Below are 18,199 nucleotides of genomic sequence, written 5' to 3' on the forward strand. Positions count from 1 at the left end.
TGGGGGAGAGCTTTACCTGGGGTAACCAGTAACAGTTAACCTCCAAACAGCAAATGCCACCAAACGAGTGTCTGCTGGACCCCCTTTGTTGCTATAGGGACAGAGTACCCTGAACCCCCAAACCTGGTCATTTCTACTTCCAGCCCCAGTCCTTATGAAATTAGGGGCCCTATTTTCTTGTAAAACACACTGTCTTCAGATGCTGTTTGTCTCATAATCATCCATAAGAAAATGATTTCCAAGAGACAGAGGAACAAAGTGGGAGAAATCACGGTCCAAACGACAATGTTCATGTCACAGTGAAAGGGCAGAATGTTTAAATTCTCCCCTCTGTTATTTAGTCTAATTCTAGCACCATTAGTTTGATAATATCTATTTCTGCAGATGTTGGTTGTGTTATAATTAGAAAAATCTCCTGGGCTTCTCTGCTTTGGAAATAGATTGATTTCTCTTCCTGAGGGTGAAGTTTGGAAGCCATCTAGATGCTCGGAAGAGCCCACTCATGGTCTTGGTGGTAGGCTTTAGCTTTTGTTCACAGAAATATCCCAGCTGTTCCATTCTGTGGGGGCCACGCTTTAGTTTCTACCAGTCTATATACACACATGCAGCCATATAAATATGCATCTTTTAAATGCACAATTTTTAAAAAATGTGTGGATGCATGCATTTAACATTTATCCTTTTCTGTGTGCCAAGCCCTGATTATATATTGCACATGAATTTTAATGCAAGAGTCTGTTTGAAGAAAGACATCACTAATCAATTGTGGCTCTCTTTTCCAACCCAGGCCCCAGATCCTTCCAGAGACCACCTTTGGTGCATGAAAGTAAACTTATTCTGTTTCACGTCTTTTTAAATGGAATTTCCAAAACTAGTGATTTCGCACGTCAGACTCTGTTCTTGTTTCATATTCGATCTAATTTAATGAATATACAATGAGCACCTTACGAACGTAGGGCAACTTTTTTTTAAAAAAACTCTTTACTGGATCCGTAAAAACCATAACTCTTGGGCAAGGACTGAGAATTCTGTCCAGCCAGCACTCGGAGCTTGCCTGGGGTCCTCGTGTGCCAGAGGGAAATGCATCTCCTGTAACTAGGTATATTTCCATCACTGGCTTTCCTGACCAATTTTTTTGTTTTCTCCCAATACTGCTTTAGAATGCTCTCGAGAGACGGAAAAACTCAAAAGGCCAGGGCAAATCCAGCAGCAGTGCGCTGACTGGAGTCCTGTCTGCGAAGCAAGGTAGGATCCCGTGCCCCAGGCACAGTGCCAGGCCCACTCCAGAGTTCCCCGATAGTAGGTCTGGGGAGGGGACCTAAGAGGACGTGTGTTCCCAGGCAGTTCTGTGGCTGGCTTGGGGCCCTACTTTGAGAACCACCGCATTAGAGGTCTTCATGATGTCTGGACCCCCCAGGGAATATTTCCCACCCGCCCACTCTCTGCCTCCAGGAATGCTTTTCCTTCCCTCACCACCAGCTGAGTGCCTGTCTCCAAGACGTGTTTGACTCTCCTTGAGCTGCTCCTTCTCCAGGCCTCTGCCATCAGAATGGAAAGCCTGTAGCTGCTGAAATAGTTCCATAGTGGAACATGTGCCTCTTTCAAAGCAGCTCGTATTGATTGCAATTTTGTTCCTTCTTCTTGTCGATTCCTATGAAAAATAATGATCTTCCAGGAACAGTCCAGGGGAATAAATAGCAGAGAGCTTGCTTCTGACACTCGATATTTGGCATTCAGTTCTAAACATAAGCCTCAAGTCGCACATGCTCAGCTGGCCCACTTTTTGGCCCTGGACAGTGCAGACCAGCGACTACAATGTGGCCATCTTAATCAGAGCCAGGGTGGCTTAAACAGAAGTGCTGGGTCTCCAGCCGCCTGCTCCAGGCAACTTGATTTTCCACTTGACTAGGGAAGAACATCCTAGAATGTTTTTAAGAAGAAAACAATAATACTCTATAAAAAACATGCAGTATCCCATCTGCATTTAGCTCCAGCTACCATAAATAGCAACCCGACCTTGAATGTGGGTTCCCAGTGCAGCCCCTGAGTGGGCACGTCAGCCACACCCCTCACCATGGCAGATCTCTAAGTCTGACCCAAAGCCCCCGTGAAAAGCTTTTCAACTGTGATCTTTGGCATCAGTAATCAAAGCCAATAAATCTCCAGCAAGGCATTGTGAAAAGCTGAAACTGACCCCCTTTAATCAACAAGAAATAATTACAGACACATGCAAGCATTTGTTGCAAGAAAGTTCTACATTAGTTATAAAAAAATTGCAAACATCAAATATGGAGCAGTAAACAAATTAGTGTATATTGTTCTATAGACTACTAAACAGACATTAAGTTTTACGTTTTAGGGAATGGTAATGTTTATAATATTGTTAAGTGGAGAGATCAAGACCTTTTCCCATTTTTGAAGGAAAAAAATATTGTATGTTTATTTACATCTAGTCACATATATTTACCTATAGTTACATATTACCACATAGATTTACATATAGTCACATAGGAAACGGCATTTAAGATAGTGAGAGATTTATATTGTTTCTTCTGTCTGGAAGGAGCACCAGTGTCCTCATTTTACATTATCTAAGTTTATCTACCCTTTCTGAAAATAAAGATGGGATAACACATAGATTCAAAAATTCCAGTCCGTGGCACATGCCTGTAATCCCAGTGACTTGGGAGGCTAAGGCAGGAGGATCATAAGTTCAAACCAGCCTCAGCAACTTAGCAAAGCCCCAAGCAACTTAGTGAGACCCTATCTCAGAAGTAAATAATAAATAAATAAATAAGTGCTGGGGATGCACCTCAGTGGTAAAGCATCCAATCCCCAGTATTGCCCCCAAAATATGCAAACCAGCCTTGAAGAACAGACACTCAGAGTCAGAAAGGACCCATATGCAGGAACCTCTGAATGAACCTTGGGTAGCAAAGGCAGGGTTCTACATGGAGACCAAGCCCATGCTGCAGGAGGGGCTGGTGATTTCTAACATTTAAGTCACTTTGAGCCCAGTCCAGAATAAATGGGGAAGCAGAGTTTTAGCACATCCCATATGAAAAAGCCGTAGAAAGTTTAGTAGATGATATTCATGTGTTATTCATCAGTGGCATTTCATTGCCAAAGAAGCTAATGAAATCTTTATTATATTAACATAAGTATGATCTTTGGAATAAAGGAAGGGGTGGGCCTACTGTTTGCTAAGCTAATTATACCATACCTGGGATCTTCCATTATATATTTGTAACTGGCATGGAGACAAATCAGAAATGATTTTTTTTTTTTCAACAGACACTTTTGCAACTAGACAGAAAGCAAGAGAATTTCCCATCAGAGCCATTTATAGGCCACTGGGTATTTGTCAACAGAGACCCATCCAGGGCAGGGGTGCGGAAGAGATAGGCCCCTCCCCCTGGATCAGAACTCTGCAGGCACGCTGCCCTGTGTGGTGTTTGGCTTCATGCTGGACTTGACCGTGAACGTGACTTGGCACTTAGTGGAGTAAGGAGCATCCAGGAACAGCTAGCTAGTCTGCGTGGCGATCTCTTTCCCAGCATTCAGGCATTTGCAGTCTGCTGTGCAGTTCTTCACCATATCTTTGGACCATTTATGCCATTATTGGCTGAATAGTTTTCTTTGACTCAGTTTAATGTGACATGTTTCACGTGGTCTTGTCTTCTGTAGTAGGATCTGTGTTACATAAAATCACTCAGTTGTCATGCCATTTATTTTCTTTTCTACAATATCTTCAAATAACTCTGTAGCTATCCAAATACACACAAAATCTATTTTGCATTCTCAATCACCTCCTACATTATCTGGCCACCTGCCAGGGATATCACACCGTCGGAATATAAACAAGGAGCTCAGAGGTACGCATCATTGTCATTTGCATGGCAGTGTGACCTTTAGCCAGTGTGTTTAACCTATCTGTGCCTTGCTTTCCTGTCCACGTAATGGAAATAAACATTACCTTTTTTTTTTCAATTTTAGATCTCAGTGAGCTAGCATGAAAGTGTCTAACATACTGAGCAAACGTAAATATTATTATCTTCTTTCAAATTGCAGATGAGAGTCCATAATCACACTGGATTTTATGTTATTTTACTCTCAACAATCTAGGTGTGTAGTAGAGTAGCATGTCAAAGCTGGGAACCTTCCATTCCCCAGGAGGAATTCTAGAAGAATTTACCGCTGAGTTACCAATCTTATCCCCACCTAGTTCAGGATCTGCTGTCCGAGGACCAGGGGTGCAGTCTTCCCGCTACTCCCCAGTCCATTTCTGACCTGAAGTCTCTGGCAACTGCCCTGTTGGAGACGATCCACGAGAAAAACATGGTCATCCAGCACCAGAGGCAAACCAACAAGTAGGTGTCGGGACCCTGGGGCTGGAGGGGGGTGGGGCTGTGGGTTCAAGTGACCAGAAGTGAATGGCAGGGAGAGGGGGTTCAAGGGGACATCCCTCAAATCTAGGAGGAAACATATTAAACTAGAACTGCACTTCTGCTTTGTGCCAGCATCCTGGCCACCTGCTGGGGCTGAGCAGGGCAGTAACACTGGGCATCACCTACTGGATGCTTGCCTCAAGGCATGCACAGAGGAATGTGTATTTCGTGATTTCTGCCTGGGTGGCTTAAACTACCGCTCCTCTGGGTCTTCTTTTGGGGGGGGACTCAGTGCCACTTCACCCTCACAGCATGACTTTGGGGGGCTCTGACTGGCAGGAGCCGTCAACTTCTACAGGCAACTGGACCTCTAAGGAAGTTTCATGTCACTCTTCCAGATAAGCAAAAGAAATGGTGAAAAGAAACAACAAATAAAACAGAATGTCTTGTTTGGTTTTTATAGCATGTTGACTCTGTCATAGAAAACCAAGCAAGTTACAGTAGGTTAGGGTAACAATTAGCAGCAGCAGAGTAAAATTGAAAGTGTTCAGAGAATGGTAGAGGAAAACGATAAGTTAAAGCAATAAATATCACACACATTAGTCTGTTTACTATTGCTGTAATTGAATACCTGAGACCAGGTAATTTATAGACTAGTAAGTCCAAGAGCACAGATCTGGCACCCAGCGAGGGCCATCCTGCTGCATTGTAACACAACAAGGGCATCACGTGGTGAAGGACGCTAGCTTGGGTCTCTATTATAAAGCCACTAATGCTGTCATGGGTCTCCACCCTCATGACCTCATCTGGTTCTAATTATTTCCCAAAGGCCCTACCTCCAATACCATTAGCATATAAATGTGTGGATTAAGTGTCCTACATATGAATTTTGGGGAACATATTTAAATCCTAGAAGGGCCAGCTTCCTGGCATGCAGCCTGTGCTGGTAAGGACCTGGCACTTGATCCTTGTGTTCTGCTGTCGCCATCTTAAAAGTCATAATTTTTTTTTTTTTAAACCAGGGGGCTCATACTTTTATTTGGCACAGAATGCTGCAAATTATGTTTTTGAGTCCTGCTCACAAGACCTACACTCGGAACCAGAATGGAAGTGTGGAAGAGTCTAGCAGGGGCTGGAATGCCCGAAGGGGAGGGATCGAGCCCTGGGGGGCTAGAAAGGCAGGAGGAAAATGAATACAAGCATTGTAAAAACTCAATAGGCAAAGAGAGGATGGAGCGCAGGGGAGACGCACGGGAGACTGAGACGTGTGGAAGGAAGCAAGGAGCAGGATGTAGAGGTGGCCTCTCTAGGTGCTGACAAGGGTCATTTATTGAGGGAAGTTTGCGACATTCCTGCAAAATGAAACCTTCGGCCAGGGACAAAACAGCCTGATGCGGACATGCAGACACCTCCCAGGGAGAAGCAGGAGTTGGAATCTGTGGGACTGTGACAGGTCTGTCCCATCCCTCCAGGGTGCTCCCGCATGCAGTGAGCCTGCTTTGTCCTTACTGCCCACTGAGCACCTCCTGGGAGCTCTGGGGCACTTTCAAACCCCTTCAGGTCCTCCAGACCCCGAGCTGCCTGCAGCAAGTAGCCTTAGCTCCTTTGCTGAGCAAGCAGGGGTCACCCAACGGGAGCCCCTCCACCTGCCCCGCCCTGCAGCTGGCGTCTCCCACCCCCTCTCCTCCCTCTGCAGGGAAATGCCACCTGTTGCCTTGTGGGTCCATACCATCGCTTTGCCTTGGGGACTTTGCTCTCCGGCACCTCCTCTCTCAACCTCTTTCTGCCCTTTCACCTTGGACCCCAGAGCCTCTCCTCAACCCGCCACCTTCCCAGGAGCTCCACCCCCTGGGATCCTTGTGAAGGCACCTCGGGAACTTCTGCAGTGGCCACCCATCCAGGTGTGTCCTGGGAGCTGGCCTGGGGTGGAGTTCCCCGGGAGGGCACTTGACCTTGATCAGGAGTGCAGGTTCCGGGCTCTGGGTTCCAGCTCAGGTGAGTCCTTGTGCAGGAAGAGAGGGACCCGCAGGTCGCCTGCCTCCCAGACCGCCTCCTGCATTTTCCACTCGTTTTCTTTGATGGTCAGTCACCACTGTTCCCTGAGTCGCTCTCACTGAGATTCTTGTACATCAGACTTCCTTGGGCATCGAGGTGGAAGCTCAGGCCATCTCTGAGGACTCCTTCACTCTTCCCCTGTCACCTCCCGCCCCTGGGCCTTTTAGCCCGTCGCCTGTTCTTACCGGGAGTTCATGCCCTGTCTCTCTTTGCTCTCATTCTCTCTCACGGGCTCTTCTCAGATTCTTGTCCCCACCCACCCATCAAGGGGGTCCCCCTGTTTCCAGTTGCTAGACTGACCGTTTCTCCCAATATCCTTCCTGTTCCTCACATCCAGCAAACCCAGATCCTCAGACCCCAGCTGCCCCTCCCGGCCACACACCTAGGCCGCCACCACACCAGCCAACCAGAGTTCTGCGCGCGGGCTTCAGCCGCCACCGTCAAGCTGGGTGGAGTCACTCTGCTTGCCAGAGTCAGCCTGCACAAGGCCACCAGCCTGACACTCTTTTGCAGAGGACCCAGCTTCTCCTGGAGGATTCGTTGCCTCACACCCAGGCCGACACACATTCCCCTGGTTCCAGAACTTCCTCCCTCTGCTGAGAAAGACTGCCATTTTCGTTTGGCCATGCTGGTTTTTGCTTTAAAGCCCCTTTGCATGTTTCACTGTCTTTTATTAACTTTTGAGCCAACTATGGTTAAATTACAATGGATCTCCAAACTTCCCCTCTCAGTTCCCTTCATGGAAGACACTCCAGTTCCTAATTGCTTATGTTTTCTTCCAAAGGATGCATCATATAAGCAAATACAAAATGCACGTATATACACACAAATAAGTAGTCATATGTTTACATAAAAATGGTTCATGATGGTAGCTAGCATTCACCGCAAAAAAGGTTTTATCTCTGTTGTTCTGCACTGTGCTTCCCCCTTTAATAAGAGATCTTAGAGATTGCTTCCTATCAGTACATGAGGTGCCTAATGTGGCATTTTTAATTCTTAGAAGGTCTTAAGTTTCATATTTTCAGTAAATGTTTTATTTGGGGGCATGTAAGGAAGTCAATTATAAGACAAATGAAGGGCTAAGAATAGACTCTGAACTTGGTCTGCCTGCTGTTATCCCGTGCGACTGAGCCTCCTAACCTCAATGACGAGAGGGCCTTGCTTTGGTGGAGCCCTGTGGTCTGGACAGAGGGACCCCTTTCTGAAGTGTGTGCTCCCCCTGCTGGCTTTCCAGTTTCGCTGGACAGTTGTCCTCTCCAGGGAGAAGGGGCGGCCGGAGCCATCTTGAAGAGCCTTGGTAAACTTTATGTGGTGATGGGCATTCCATTAATGGACAGTTGGAGGTTCTCTTGCCAAAGCGTTGGCGGTTGTCTGGTTATTACTAAAGAAGAGATGGGGTGGTTTATCTAAGGAGCGGGTACAGAGTGGCTGTTGGGAACGCTCAGTCCACTGAACAGCATGGTAGTGCCCTGTCGTTCCCCACAAGCCACATCCTTGCCTGGGAGGGGGCAGGGTGGGGACTGTATTAATATGCCTCTCCTGCTGTCCTCAAATGGTGTCCTCCTCCCCTTCCCTGGGGCATGGTCATTTTAAGATCTTCGTAGCAGCAGGAGGATGTCATGGATCAGAGTAGAAACTGGAACGGCCACCTGTGTGATTTGGGGTATCTTCAGGTTGTGTCTCCCCTCGAGGGCTGCGGATGATTTCCTTGAGGACTTACCTGGGTGTTCCCACCCTCTGTGTTGTCCAGAGAGCAGGCACCAGAGCGGGCAGTTCCTCGGTTAGTTTTGTCTTTGCAGATTCCGAAACCCACCCTCAGTGAGTCCACTGTCCTGGGGAGCCATGCTGGAGAGGCCTGCTGGGCCGGGAGTCTCCGGGATTTTCCTGGCCTGCTGTGTGATGAGCTACAGTCCCTGCTATCCTCAGACAACCCACAACTAAATAAAAACTTCATATAAAAATCTCCCCGTCCTCCCCCAGCAGAGACAACACTCTCTTAAGCCTGTTTCTGCCTCAAGTCACGTGTCTCTGCTGAACTCCAGAGTCATCTCTTCCCCTTGCTCAGTCCGCTTTGCTACAACCGTGTCACTTGGGTTCTGGGCTCATCCCGTCTGTGGTCCTGAAACCTCTCCAAGGTCAGGCACATCCTCCAAACAACCCCTCTCCACCTCCACCTGCACAACTTCTCCCAAGAGCACGTTGGCACTGACCTCCGGCATCCCCGCTCCCCGTGCTGTACTCCTCTCCCGTGGCAGCTGGGTCTCCTGGCCCTCTCTGGCTGGCCGATCCTGGCTGTGCACACTCAGCCGGGGCACGGAGGCCAGCATGCTGTGCGGGATCCTGGAGGGCCTCGCCCTCCTCACCTGCCTCCTCTCCACCCCATTCCTTTGGCTTCCCTGCATCCCCACGGCCCAGGTTGGGCCCCCGTGGACGACACCCTCCTAATGTCCTCAGGTCCACTCGGGCTCCTGCCAGACCTTGCTCACCTCTGCGCCAGGGACACCTTCCCAATCTTCACTAAATCTGCTTTCTACCTGGAACCCGTCCGCATGTCCCCCTGCCTGTGGATGGCGTCTGAGTGGCAAGAGAACTTTCAGAATGGGGTTCATCAGTACCTAAAGACTCAGGAAAAATGAGTTTGTTAACGTCGTGCTGATTGTTAATGGTAGTGAAGTTGCTATTGGTGTTGATGGTGTTCTTGTTACTGTTACTCCTACCACAACTTCTACTGGGCTCATTTTATTACCTCCAGTCCTGCCTCAGATGATGGTTAAGTGTTAGAGGAGAAAGGAGCTTCCACCGGGACACTGGGGCAGGGACCCTGAACATGGATTATTGGGGACACCAGCAAATTCACTTTGCTCCCTTTCAGGGAGAAAAGACTGTGTTTTCCAGAAGCACCTGTAAAAGTATGAGCTAATGTCTGTGCATCAGGCCTTCACCTTGGCCCGGACGGCATCCCTCAGCATCCGCAGAGGGAAACCTTATTTTTTGTTTCCAAGAGGGAGCCAGGAACACATGATCTGATCTCCTTAGGAAACAGGCATCCACTTGAGTGCTGTTATGATTGCATCTCAAACCCATCAGCTGTGAAAAGAGAGCTTGGATCAGAAGGTCTGAGCAAAATATTGAAAGTGAGATTTGGAAGAACAATGTCTATGGAAGGGTCAGGGGCATGAACGCAAAACAGACCTGATAAATGGAGTGAAAATAGAAAGTAATTGATAAAGACTGCAGAATTTTAAGACGTAAGGAAAAGAAGAAAAGAAAAGCTGTAAGTACCCAGAGGAAGAAAGCAAGCCACAGAGTAATGTCAGAGTTTTCTGGGAACTCAGAGGGAATATTAATTAAGATGCTGCAGGTCAACTCAGGTGAAGCAAGGATGATCCAAAGCCAGCTCTATGTGCAGATAGAGACGTATCCGTGCTACATTGGTGTGTGTACGTGGGCGTGTGCAGCTATCTCTGGATCTAAAGAGAGGTGGGAGAATAATTCTGGTGTTCTGATTTCTCCTGCTGAAAGGAATTGAAACGTTACTGTTAAAGTGATCTCCATGTCATTTTAGCACAGCAGTGCCAAGAAAATCCCCCCAATAAATAAAGACTGGTTTTCAATTTCCAGGCCAAAGGCAAGTGGTTGAAATTTTAGATGATTACCCAGCTGTATTTAATTTTGCATAAAGTGGAGGAGAGAGTGAATGCCCACGTGTAACCATGCTCAGGATGGAGTGTGGCTTCCTCCTGCAGAGTGGGGTCTTCTCTGATGCTCATTCCAGAACATACATAGCCCAGTGAGTCAGAATGGACATCTTGGAAGGCAACAGAATTACCGAAGACTCTATTACAATGCTTGTTTTTATACTCACCATAGATGATTTCAAATGGTGAACAAAAAGAAAAACATTTTAAATCAGATATATGGGAATCTTCCCTTTCCTGGGCACTATGCTAGATGCCAGGAAAATGGACCTCAGCAAGACATCTAAGAAGAGTCTAAAAAGGCATATCTTATTATTTTATTGACCCCAGAGGAACATGGCCAAGTATGTTCAGCCAACTAATTCTTTGCACTTGGTTGTTTCCAAAAATCAAATCCTCCCTCAAAAAAACCAACATGTGATACTATTACTTAGGGTGGTCACAATTAATGGCCGTCTTTATCAGTGAACAGTTCTCAAAGAGAAATTCCATGAGATGTTTTGGGCAATGGTGGGGCAATGGTTTAGCTTCCCAGGGAGCCACCTTGCAGCTGCAGACTCTCTGGATTGGTGTTTGTGGATACACATGACCGTTCACTTACTTTCCATTTCCACAGTCTGGTGTTTACACAGGTGCCTATGCCCCTTGTTGGCAGGTCTTAAATCTCAAACCTTTTTCTGTTTGAGCATTATTGGGTTTCCCAGGAGGCCACCTCTCAGCGCTGACAGCTGACAGGTTAGTCACTAATTTGTTGCCACTTTCTTCCCTTTTCCAGAATCCTAGGGAATCGGGTGGCTGAGCTGGAGAAAAAATTAAGAACTCTGGAAGTTTCTGGTTTGTGGAGTCTTCCAGGTAAGCGGAACTTCATGAAAACTGTTGGTTTGTTTTTCAGTTATTGATTTTGTTTTGTTTTAAAGGAAACTCTCATATAATTTGCCAAGAAGATTCTGTCTTTTCAATGTCCTTTTATTTGGAGAACATTGCTGAAAAATCTACTTGTGTTTTAAATTCAGAAACCACCAAGAGAGGGGACAAAATCAGAAAAATCTGAAGAAATATTCAAGTCTCCTCTGTGGGCCACTGAAGTTTTGCTAACCTAAATTCTGAAATTGCTGTATATGTCTGTAGACACACACACACACACACACACACACACACACATACACACATTTTTAAACTTTGTGATGTAGCAAATTGTTTTAGTTTTTTTCTGTGAGCATCATATAAAGATTTGTTCAATGTAATCATCACTCCTAAAATGAATGTGAGAATATACAAAGATTTGTGCAATTTAATCATGAGGCCTAAACTCAAATGTAAGATTGTATAAAGATTTGTGCAGTTTAATCACCAGTACTAAAAATGAAGAACCAACAAAATTTCTAATCCAGATGTACTTCCCCACCACCATCTCCTGCTTCCCTATCACGTAGCTGGAAAACAAACATTTCCTGAGTTTTTTTTCCACAGTTGTACAATGTGTGAGGAAATTCTGACATCTCCCTTTAATTAGCTATAGATATCCCAGTTATCTTGATAAAATACCCCTTTCAGGAGCCACCCTCCCCCCAAGCAATCCCCCTTGTCTTTCCAGTCTGTAGAAACTTATGTTTATCCTTTCCCACCACCTCCTCTTTCCCTGGAAGGAGCATTGTGTCTATATTTTTAGTTACTTACCCTTTCTGTTCTGACCAGTCTCTTCTCCCCTGACTCACTTGGGCTGCTTCCCTGTAATGTGTGATAAATGGAAATTGCCACAGGGAGGTGGACAACGTCGAGTTTCTTAAATGTAAATCTGCACAGCTGCCTTTGGTTGCCTGGAACTGCGTTTCATAAATTGGAAAATTTTAGCAGAGGTTCCTTGAACTTGATGTCAAAAGACCCAACAGAACTAATTAGTGGCAAGTGCCGTCCTGGGGATTTGAATGATCCATTTTGCACACGGCCCTTTTGATGCTGTTAAGACCTCATCTTCCACGCAAGGCCTCTCTTCTATTGCACTGAATTCAACACAGTCAGGCAAATCTGTCATTTATTTGTGTAGTCAGAGTCCCATTTCTGGGCATGCACTGGAGTATGGAATTTTTGGGTGTTTTTTTTTTTTTTTTTTTTCCTCAAAATGACTTAGTTTCCCACTGTTTCATTTCTTTAATTGATGTAAAAAAGATAGAAGTTGAATGAGTGAACAAATACTGAGAATTTTGTCCCTGGTGCTGTTTGTTCCTGGTGGGACTTTATGGCCATTTTGAAATAACAGTTGTTTCTTTCCTTTTTTTCTTTTTGTGCTGCTGAAGGCCTGAGCTACAATGTTTCAGTAGGATTGGGGAGTATGTTCCTTCTTGAAATGTGCATTTGTGGCTAACACCAGCCTTGCTTCTCTCATGCCTGCATGTCAATCAGTAGCAATGCATGGTCTGTGTTTCCTTGAACTTCTCTGATTAGAATAGTCAGTTGAAATGGACAATTCAGTTGGTACAAAGCAAAAACTGGAGGGGGTGCTAGCTTTAAGGGACCCACCTGAATGAATTTAATGCCACTTCCTGGTTGTTCTTGTCCCCAGCCTCCTCAGAGATGCAAACTGGGAGGACAGGAGAAAGATCCCCAGACCTGGTGCAGCTTGTGTTACGGCAGTTGCACATCCCTTGTGCAGGGAGTGGGGTGCTCTGCAGAAGCATCACGTTATGGTCTTTTCCTGTAGGATGTTTTCCATCCCTGGTGACAGGTGGGGGGCCTCCTCCCCTGTGAGTCCCAGCAGTCCCTCCAGGCTGGTTGTTTGCTGTGTCTCCACTGAAAGAAACTTCTACGTGGTGGAGAAGGACTCAGGGTGTTCTCCTCCTTCCCCATGTCTTCCCCTGCTTCCTTCCCCTCCTGTTCTCCTCTTCTCCTTCACTCGCTCCCCGAATCTCAGTGTTTAGCCAGCTAGCAGACCCTGAGTCCCAGCATTTCTGAGAATTGCCAACTGTCTTCTTGACAGCACCTTGAAGGGGTCAGTGTCTTCTCCAGTAAGCCAGCTCAGCCACGTGGTGACGCCTGGTTGAGCAGGGACCTGGTGGATGGTGCTGAACAGGCTGCTGGTCACACGCTCGCCCCCTCCAGGAGTCTGCAGTTAGGGAGGCCTGAGGGATGGACTCAGGCAGCGAGAGGAGAGCAAAGTGGAAGGTTCCAAAGATGTTGGTGTGGGAGGGACCAAGGGGAGGAGTCACCGGAAGGCCAGGTGAGAGCAAGGTCAGGGAAGGCAAGTCCTGGGTGGCTGTACAGCACCCGCTCCCACGCCAGAGGCAGACATTGCTAATGGAGCCCTTGGCTCTGCCTGGCTGGTTCCCGATGTTGCCTGCAGTGGCTTCCCCGGCTCCTGTGGCCTTCCAGGAAGTCACCCTCTGACCAGAGCGGCGGTGTGAGTGGACGTTCTCCCCCTCCCTGATCTAGTCAGAGCCCCTCGTGCTAGATAAGGAAACAGGCAGGAAATTAGTGGGCACCTGAGGCCACAGAGGTGGCATTAGGATGCAGGCATCAGCTTCTCCAGTCGGCCATCTACTGATGCTGGGGGGCTGCATCCCGAGAAGACAGGAGCAGGCCCAGGAGCCCTTCTGAGAGCCTGCCAGCGCAGAGGGCCTGGCCCTCGCCACCTCGCAGCCTGATGACCGCTGGTCTTTGCACCGTGACTTTTCTTTGACTGCCCTCTCCTGCCCGCCTTGCTCTCTCAGGGATGCCACAGAGCTCTTGATGTGGTTTGCTAGAATTGGGGCCAATGTGTGATCTTGCCAGGAAGTGGACACATTCAACACATGTCACAGCCTGCCGAGAGGAGTCACGGGTAGCAAAGCCCCTTCCACACTCTAGAACGGTCTGTAATGGATAGAGAGGGTGTGGGGCTATTGTGGGAGCCAGAGGGGGGCCCCACTGACAGTGTCCCCCAGCAAGGAATGGCCCTCCACCTCCCCAGGCTCCTGCCCCAGCTCCTTCCCTCAGCCCTTGTCCCACCCCCAGGAGAATGGGCACAGGCGCTCTGAGGGGAGGCTCCCGGGTGTGTTCATGCTCTAGGCAAAACACCGAAAACCAGAAGAGCGCAGGCTAGAGCAGCGTCTGGCCCTTCGAGCTTTTCGTTTTCCTCCTCTGCACGCCAGGCGTCGGGCTGGGTATGAGCTGTGTGGCTTGAAAGAACTTGGTGGACCTTGGAGAGAGGGGAGGAGGGCTTTGTGCCAAAGGCATCAGCAGGGCTTCCTGCTCACTCAAAGCCGAATGGAGGGGCCAGGCACTGGTTGGACCTCCACCCTCTCCACCTAAGGACCGAAGGACCCAGATGAAGTTCAAGGTGTCAGACCATCAGACTTGCGGCCACTTCACCAACATGACTGGGATCTGGACTTGATCGTTAGAAACAATAGAACTAGGAACCTTCTAGGGAAGATTTTTTAATCCTTCAGACACTTAGCAAGAATGACAGAAACTTGGTGTTCTACCTTAGTTTCAGGAAACAATCTCCCTGGGTAAGAAGAGTCCAGGGAGGTATTTATCTCTTCCCCGCCACCTCCGGGATGGGGCATGGATGAGGAGTGGCTTGTTTCTCTCTCTACGTGCTTATTTATTTATTTGTTTATTTTTGGGAGAGCTTTGGTGTTGCTGGTATTTTTGAGGAACTGTGAAGAATGGATGGTGACCCTGTGGCTGGGTGGGGTCAATGGGACATTTGTCCTGAAGAATTCCTCTGGAGCAGAAGGTCAAGGCTGGCTTGGTCACAGCCAGCTCCCTTCTCTGCTCATGCTTCTGATTATTTGGCTACCAAGGCAGTGGAGATTGGAAGGGTGTCTGACACAGAGTGGCAGGGTATGTTCCTTACCGAGTCCCTGGAAGACTAGACAGTTTTCATTCAGTTCACCTGCCAGAGAAAGATGGGTCTGGAAACGCAGTCCCATCCTTGACCTGTGCACAGGCTGTGTGACCTTGATGGAGGGAAACAAGAAATCCACTGTGAGGCACCTGCTATCCCCTCATGGTGACCAAAGCTGGTCTCCATTAGTCCACCAAGCGGTTTCCAGATCGCACCTTTGCAGCATGATGGAGTCCTGATGGGGTGGTGACTCACCCTGAGGACCTCCTGACATCCCAAGTGCACATCAACCGCTGTCTTTGGGAAACCTCTCCAGACTGTGGTCCTGAAGATTTCTAGATTTTTCCCACATGAGGGATGCAGAACATCAGGATCAGTTCCCACCAGGTTCTATACTTGTGGGATGACTCTCAGGTAGCAGAGAGACCAGAGGTGGTGGCTTCCAATCACCTATTCCATCTGCCTGGGGGCAGCTGCCGCACACAGACCACCAGCCTCAGGATTCCCGAGAACACCTCAGTCATTGATTCAGACTCTGTCAGACGTCTATCAAGCACCCACCATGCGCCAGCCTCTTACCTGGTCTTGGGAAGCAAGTTAATAAGACATGGGCTAATGGGAAGAAGGAATCATGGACAAGTTCAGGGGAGCCAGGATGGAATTATGTCCCAGGCTCGCCTGGTTCTCCAAAGATGGAGCAGGCTTTAGCCAAGTGCGATTTCTATACTCTGCAAACCTGAACATGGGTAAAGTCAGAATTTTAGAGCCTCCTCCTGAGCCCAGAGACATTTAGTGGGTTGACTTCACAGAGCTTTAGCAATGAGACAGATGAGACTGGAGAACAGGCTGAACTCCTGACCCCGGGGTTCCATTGGTGGTAGGAATCCCAAGGCCTCATGGGCCAAAGTATGACCTTGCGTCCTGCCTGAAGGACTCTTGACCCCTGTCCGCGTGTATTGGGTCTGTGTGCCTGCTCATCATGCTCACGTTCAAAGCCACTCTTCCCTGCCTCTCACCTGTGTAGCTTGCTGCGATCGCTAGGGTTGGAGTGGTTTCTTTTCCTTCTCTTTGCTGAGAACTTTTCCTATCATTAGGGATGTCACACTCACAGGTAAGGGGTTTGGCTGAATGGGACTGCATGATCTGCTGGAAGCTCAGGTGGGATCATGTGGAGGACTCGATACAACCTGCTAGGATAGGGTGCTCGTTCCACCCAAATAACCAAGTGGAGTTAAATCAGATAAGAGTACGTGTGGTGGAACTTAAGCAATCCAGCAGGTGCCATTTGCTAACCACTGACCCAACACCCAGATGCTTTTCATTGATCAGTTCATTTCCTCTTCACAACCATCCAGAGATGCAGGGGGTGGAGGTGGGGAGGGGGCAAGTTGCTTCCTCTTTTGAGGCCTGGAGAGGTAAGGTGACTCTTTTGATTTGGCATGAACTGTATGGTGTAGTTCCAACCCCTGTGCATCTAAGCCCTCTGCTATCATCTCACCCTGCCACTTGGTATCGGTGCCCCCAGCCTGCCCTTTAGTGGTGGCTTTTGTCGGCAGCCATTCCTGACCAGGTCTTTCATCATACACATCTGGCCCTAGATCGCCCTGCTCCATCCTCATGTAGAGAAGGGGCAGCTGGCCATCTCTCCTCTGGATTACCTGTAAATGAAGAGGGTTCCTAACCCAAACAGCCGGGTAATCACAGGGGAGTAAATGTAACCCAGTTCCACTGATGACGTAGCATGTCCCCTTTCCCCCTTTCCACGGCAGGGGGCAAGGACACCCTACTGTTAAGCGACTCTGCTCTTCCCACCATACAGAGGTCGAGATCCCCACTGCTGAAGTTTGTTGAACAGCCCACAGAGACCAGAGTGAATCCCAAGGACGGTAAGCACACTATGGCATCTCTGTCTTTATCTGACCCGTGCCTACCATGGAGGAAGCTCTCAGTGGACACCAGTCCCTTTCCCTCTGATAGCTCCTGTGGACTATCATGACATTCCTCACATTTACCTGGGTTCATCTTGTTGGGAGATCCCTGCACTCTGGGCAAGGTGGCATACTGATTAAGAGTGGCTTCAGGAGTTGACCAACTTGAGTTCATATTCCAGCCCCACAGCAAAATGGCTGTGAGAACTTGGGATTGTGATTCAATTTCTTCTGCTATAAATAGTGACATGATGGTGCCGACCTTGGGGAAATGTTGGCACATTGCCTGCACATAGTAAGTGATCTGGGAACATGGAATGGAGAGGACATCTCCTTCATCAGGCACACAGTTCTGGAGACTGTGTTTGAAGTAGATCAAAGACCCACAAGAGGACCAGGTGAGGCAACAGATATGAGTGCCAGATCTCTTCCTATGGGGAGTCCATCTCCCCAACAAAACTTTCCTTCACATTTTTAGAGGTTTTGCTTGTCTCCTTCCTTCACCCCTCAGTAAGGTAGCCTGCTTCCAAGATGGCACCAAGTGATCCCCACCCTTTGGCATTTATACCCTTGTGTAGTCCTCTCTCACACTGTATTAGGGTTGGTCTCTGTGATTAACGGAGTGATGCTGAAGTGATGCAATGTGAATTCTGAGGTTGGGTCATAGAAGACATGTGGCTTGTGCCTTGCTATCTCTCTGTCTTGAATCTTTTACTCTGGAGGAAGCAGGCTGCCATGTCATGAGGCTCCTCAAGCACCTCACATGCACTTCTCATGGTGTGGAATTGAGGCTTGCAGCCATCCACCATGTGAGTGCGCCATCTTGGAAGCATTTCCTCCAGCCCCGGTCAAGCCTTCAGATGATTACAGTCCTGGTCAACACTTCACTGAGAACCTCGCAAGTGACCATTAGTCAGAACCATCCAACTAAACTGTTCCCAGACTCCAGGTCTTAAACTGCTAGGTTCTGAAATGGTTTTTTACATAGCATAGATAACTAATATTCCCAGAATGAGACTGTCAAGTTTCTTTCCTTAAACATCTGCATTTGTTCTCCATCTTCTCTTGCTCAAACTCATACCTTCAGTCATCAACTCCATAAGAATATTCTCAAAGTATTTTCTCCCACTGCACTCCACCTGCGGTTATGACCCCGTACTTCCCAGAGCCTGGCTTTCCCACTGAATACATGTGGACTTCTCAAGCATGATGTCACCAACTCTTCCTGCTTCCTCCTTTTTTCCTCACCCTTTTATCTACTTAGACTGGACCTAGTGGAATCAGCTTCCCTTCCTCTCCATT

The 18,199-nt window shown here is 47.9% G+C and overlaps 1 protein-coding gene across 8 annotated transcripts in view; it reads left to right on the forward strand.

Annotated features, from left to right (window-relative positions):
- Ccdc149 (coiled-coil domain containing 149) overlaps nt 1–18,199 on the forward strand; it is a 91,031-nt gene that overhangs the window by 60,751 nt on the left and 12,081 nt on the right. For 4 of the 8 annotated variants that reach the window (XM_047566249.1, XM_047566244.1, XM_047566245.1 and 1 more), the window contains 5 exons: nt 1,161–1,245; nt 4,226–4,370; nt 10,917–10,993; nt 12,436–12,468; nt 16,739–16,855. In XM_047566249.1, the coding sequence (XP_047422205.1) occupies nt 1,161–1,245; nt 4,226–4,370; nt 10,917–10,993; nt 12,436–12,468; nt 16,739–16,855 (457 nt within the window). The remainder of the gene's footprint in view (nt 1–1,160; nt 1,246–4,225; nt 4,371–10,916; nt 10,994–12,435; nt 12,469–16,738; nt 16,856–18,199) is intronic. The other 4 variants (XM_047566247.1, XM_047566248.1, XM_047566250.1 and 1 more) reach the window with 3 other exon arrangements.

Source organism: Sciurus carolinensis, chromosome 10 (assembly GCF_902686445.1).
Source record: "Sciurus carolinensis chromosome 10, mSciCar1.2, whole genome shotgun sequence".
Taxonomy (NCBI): domain Eukaryota; kingdom Metazoa; phylum Chordata; class Mammalia; order Rodentia; family Sciuridae; genus Sciurus; species Sciurus carolinensis.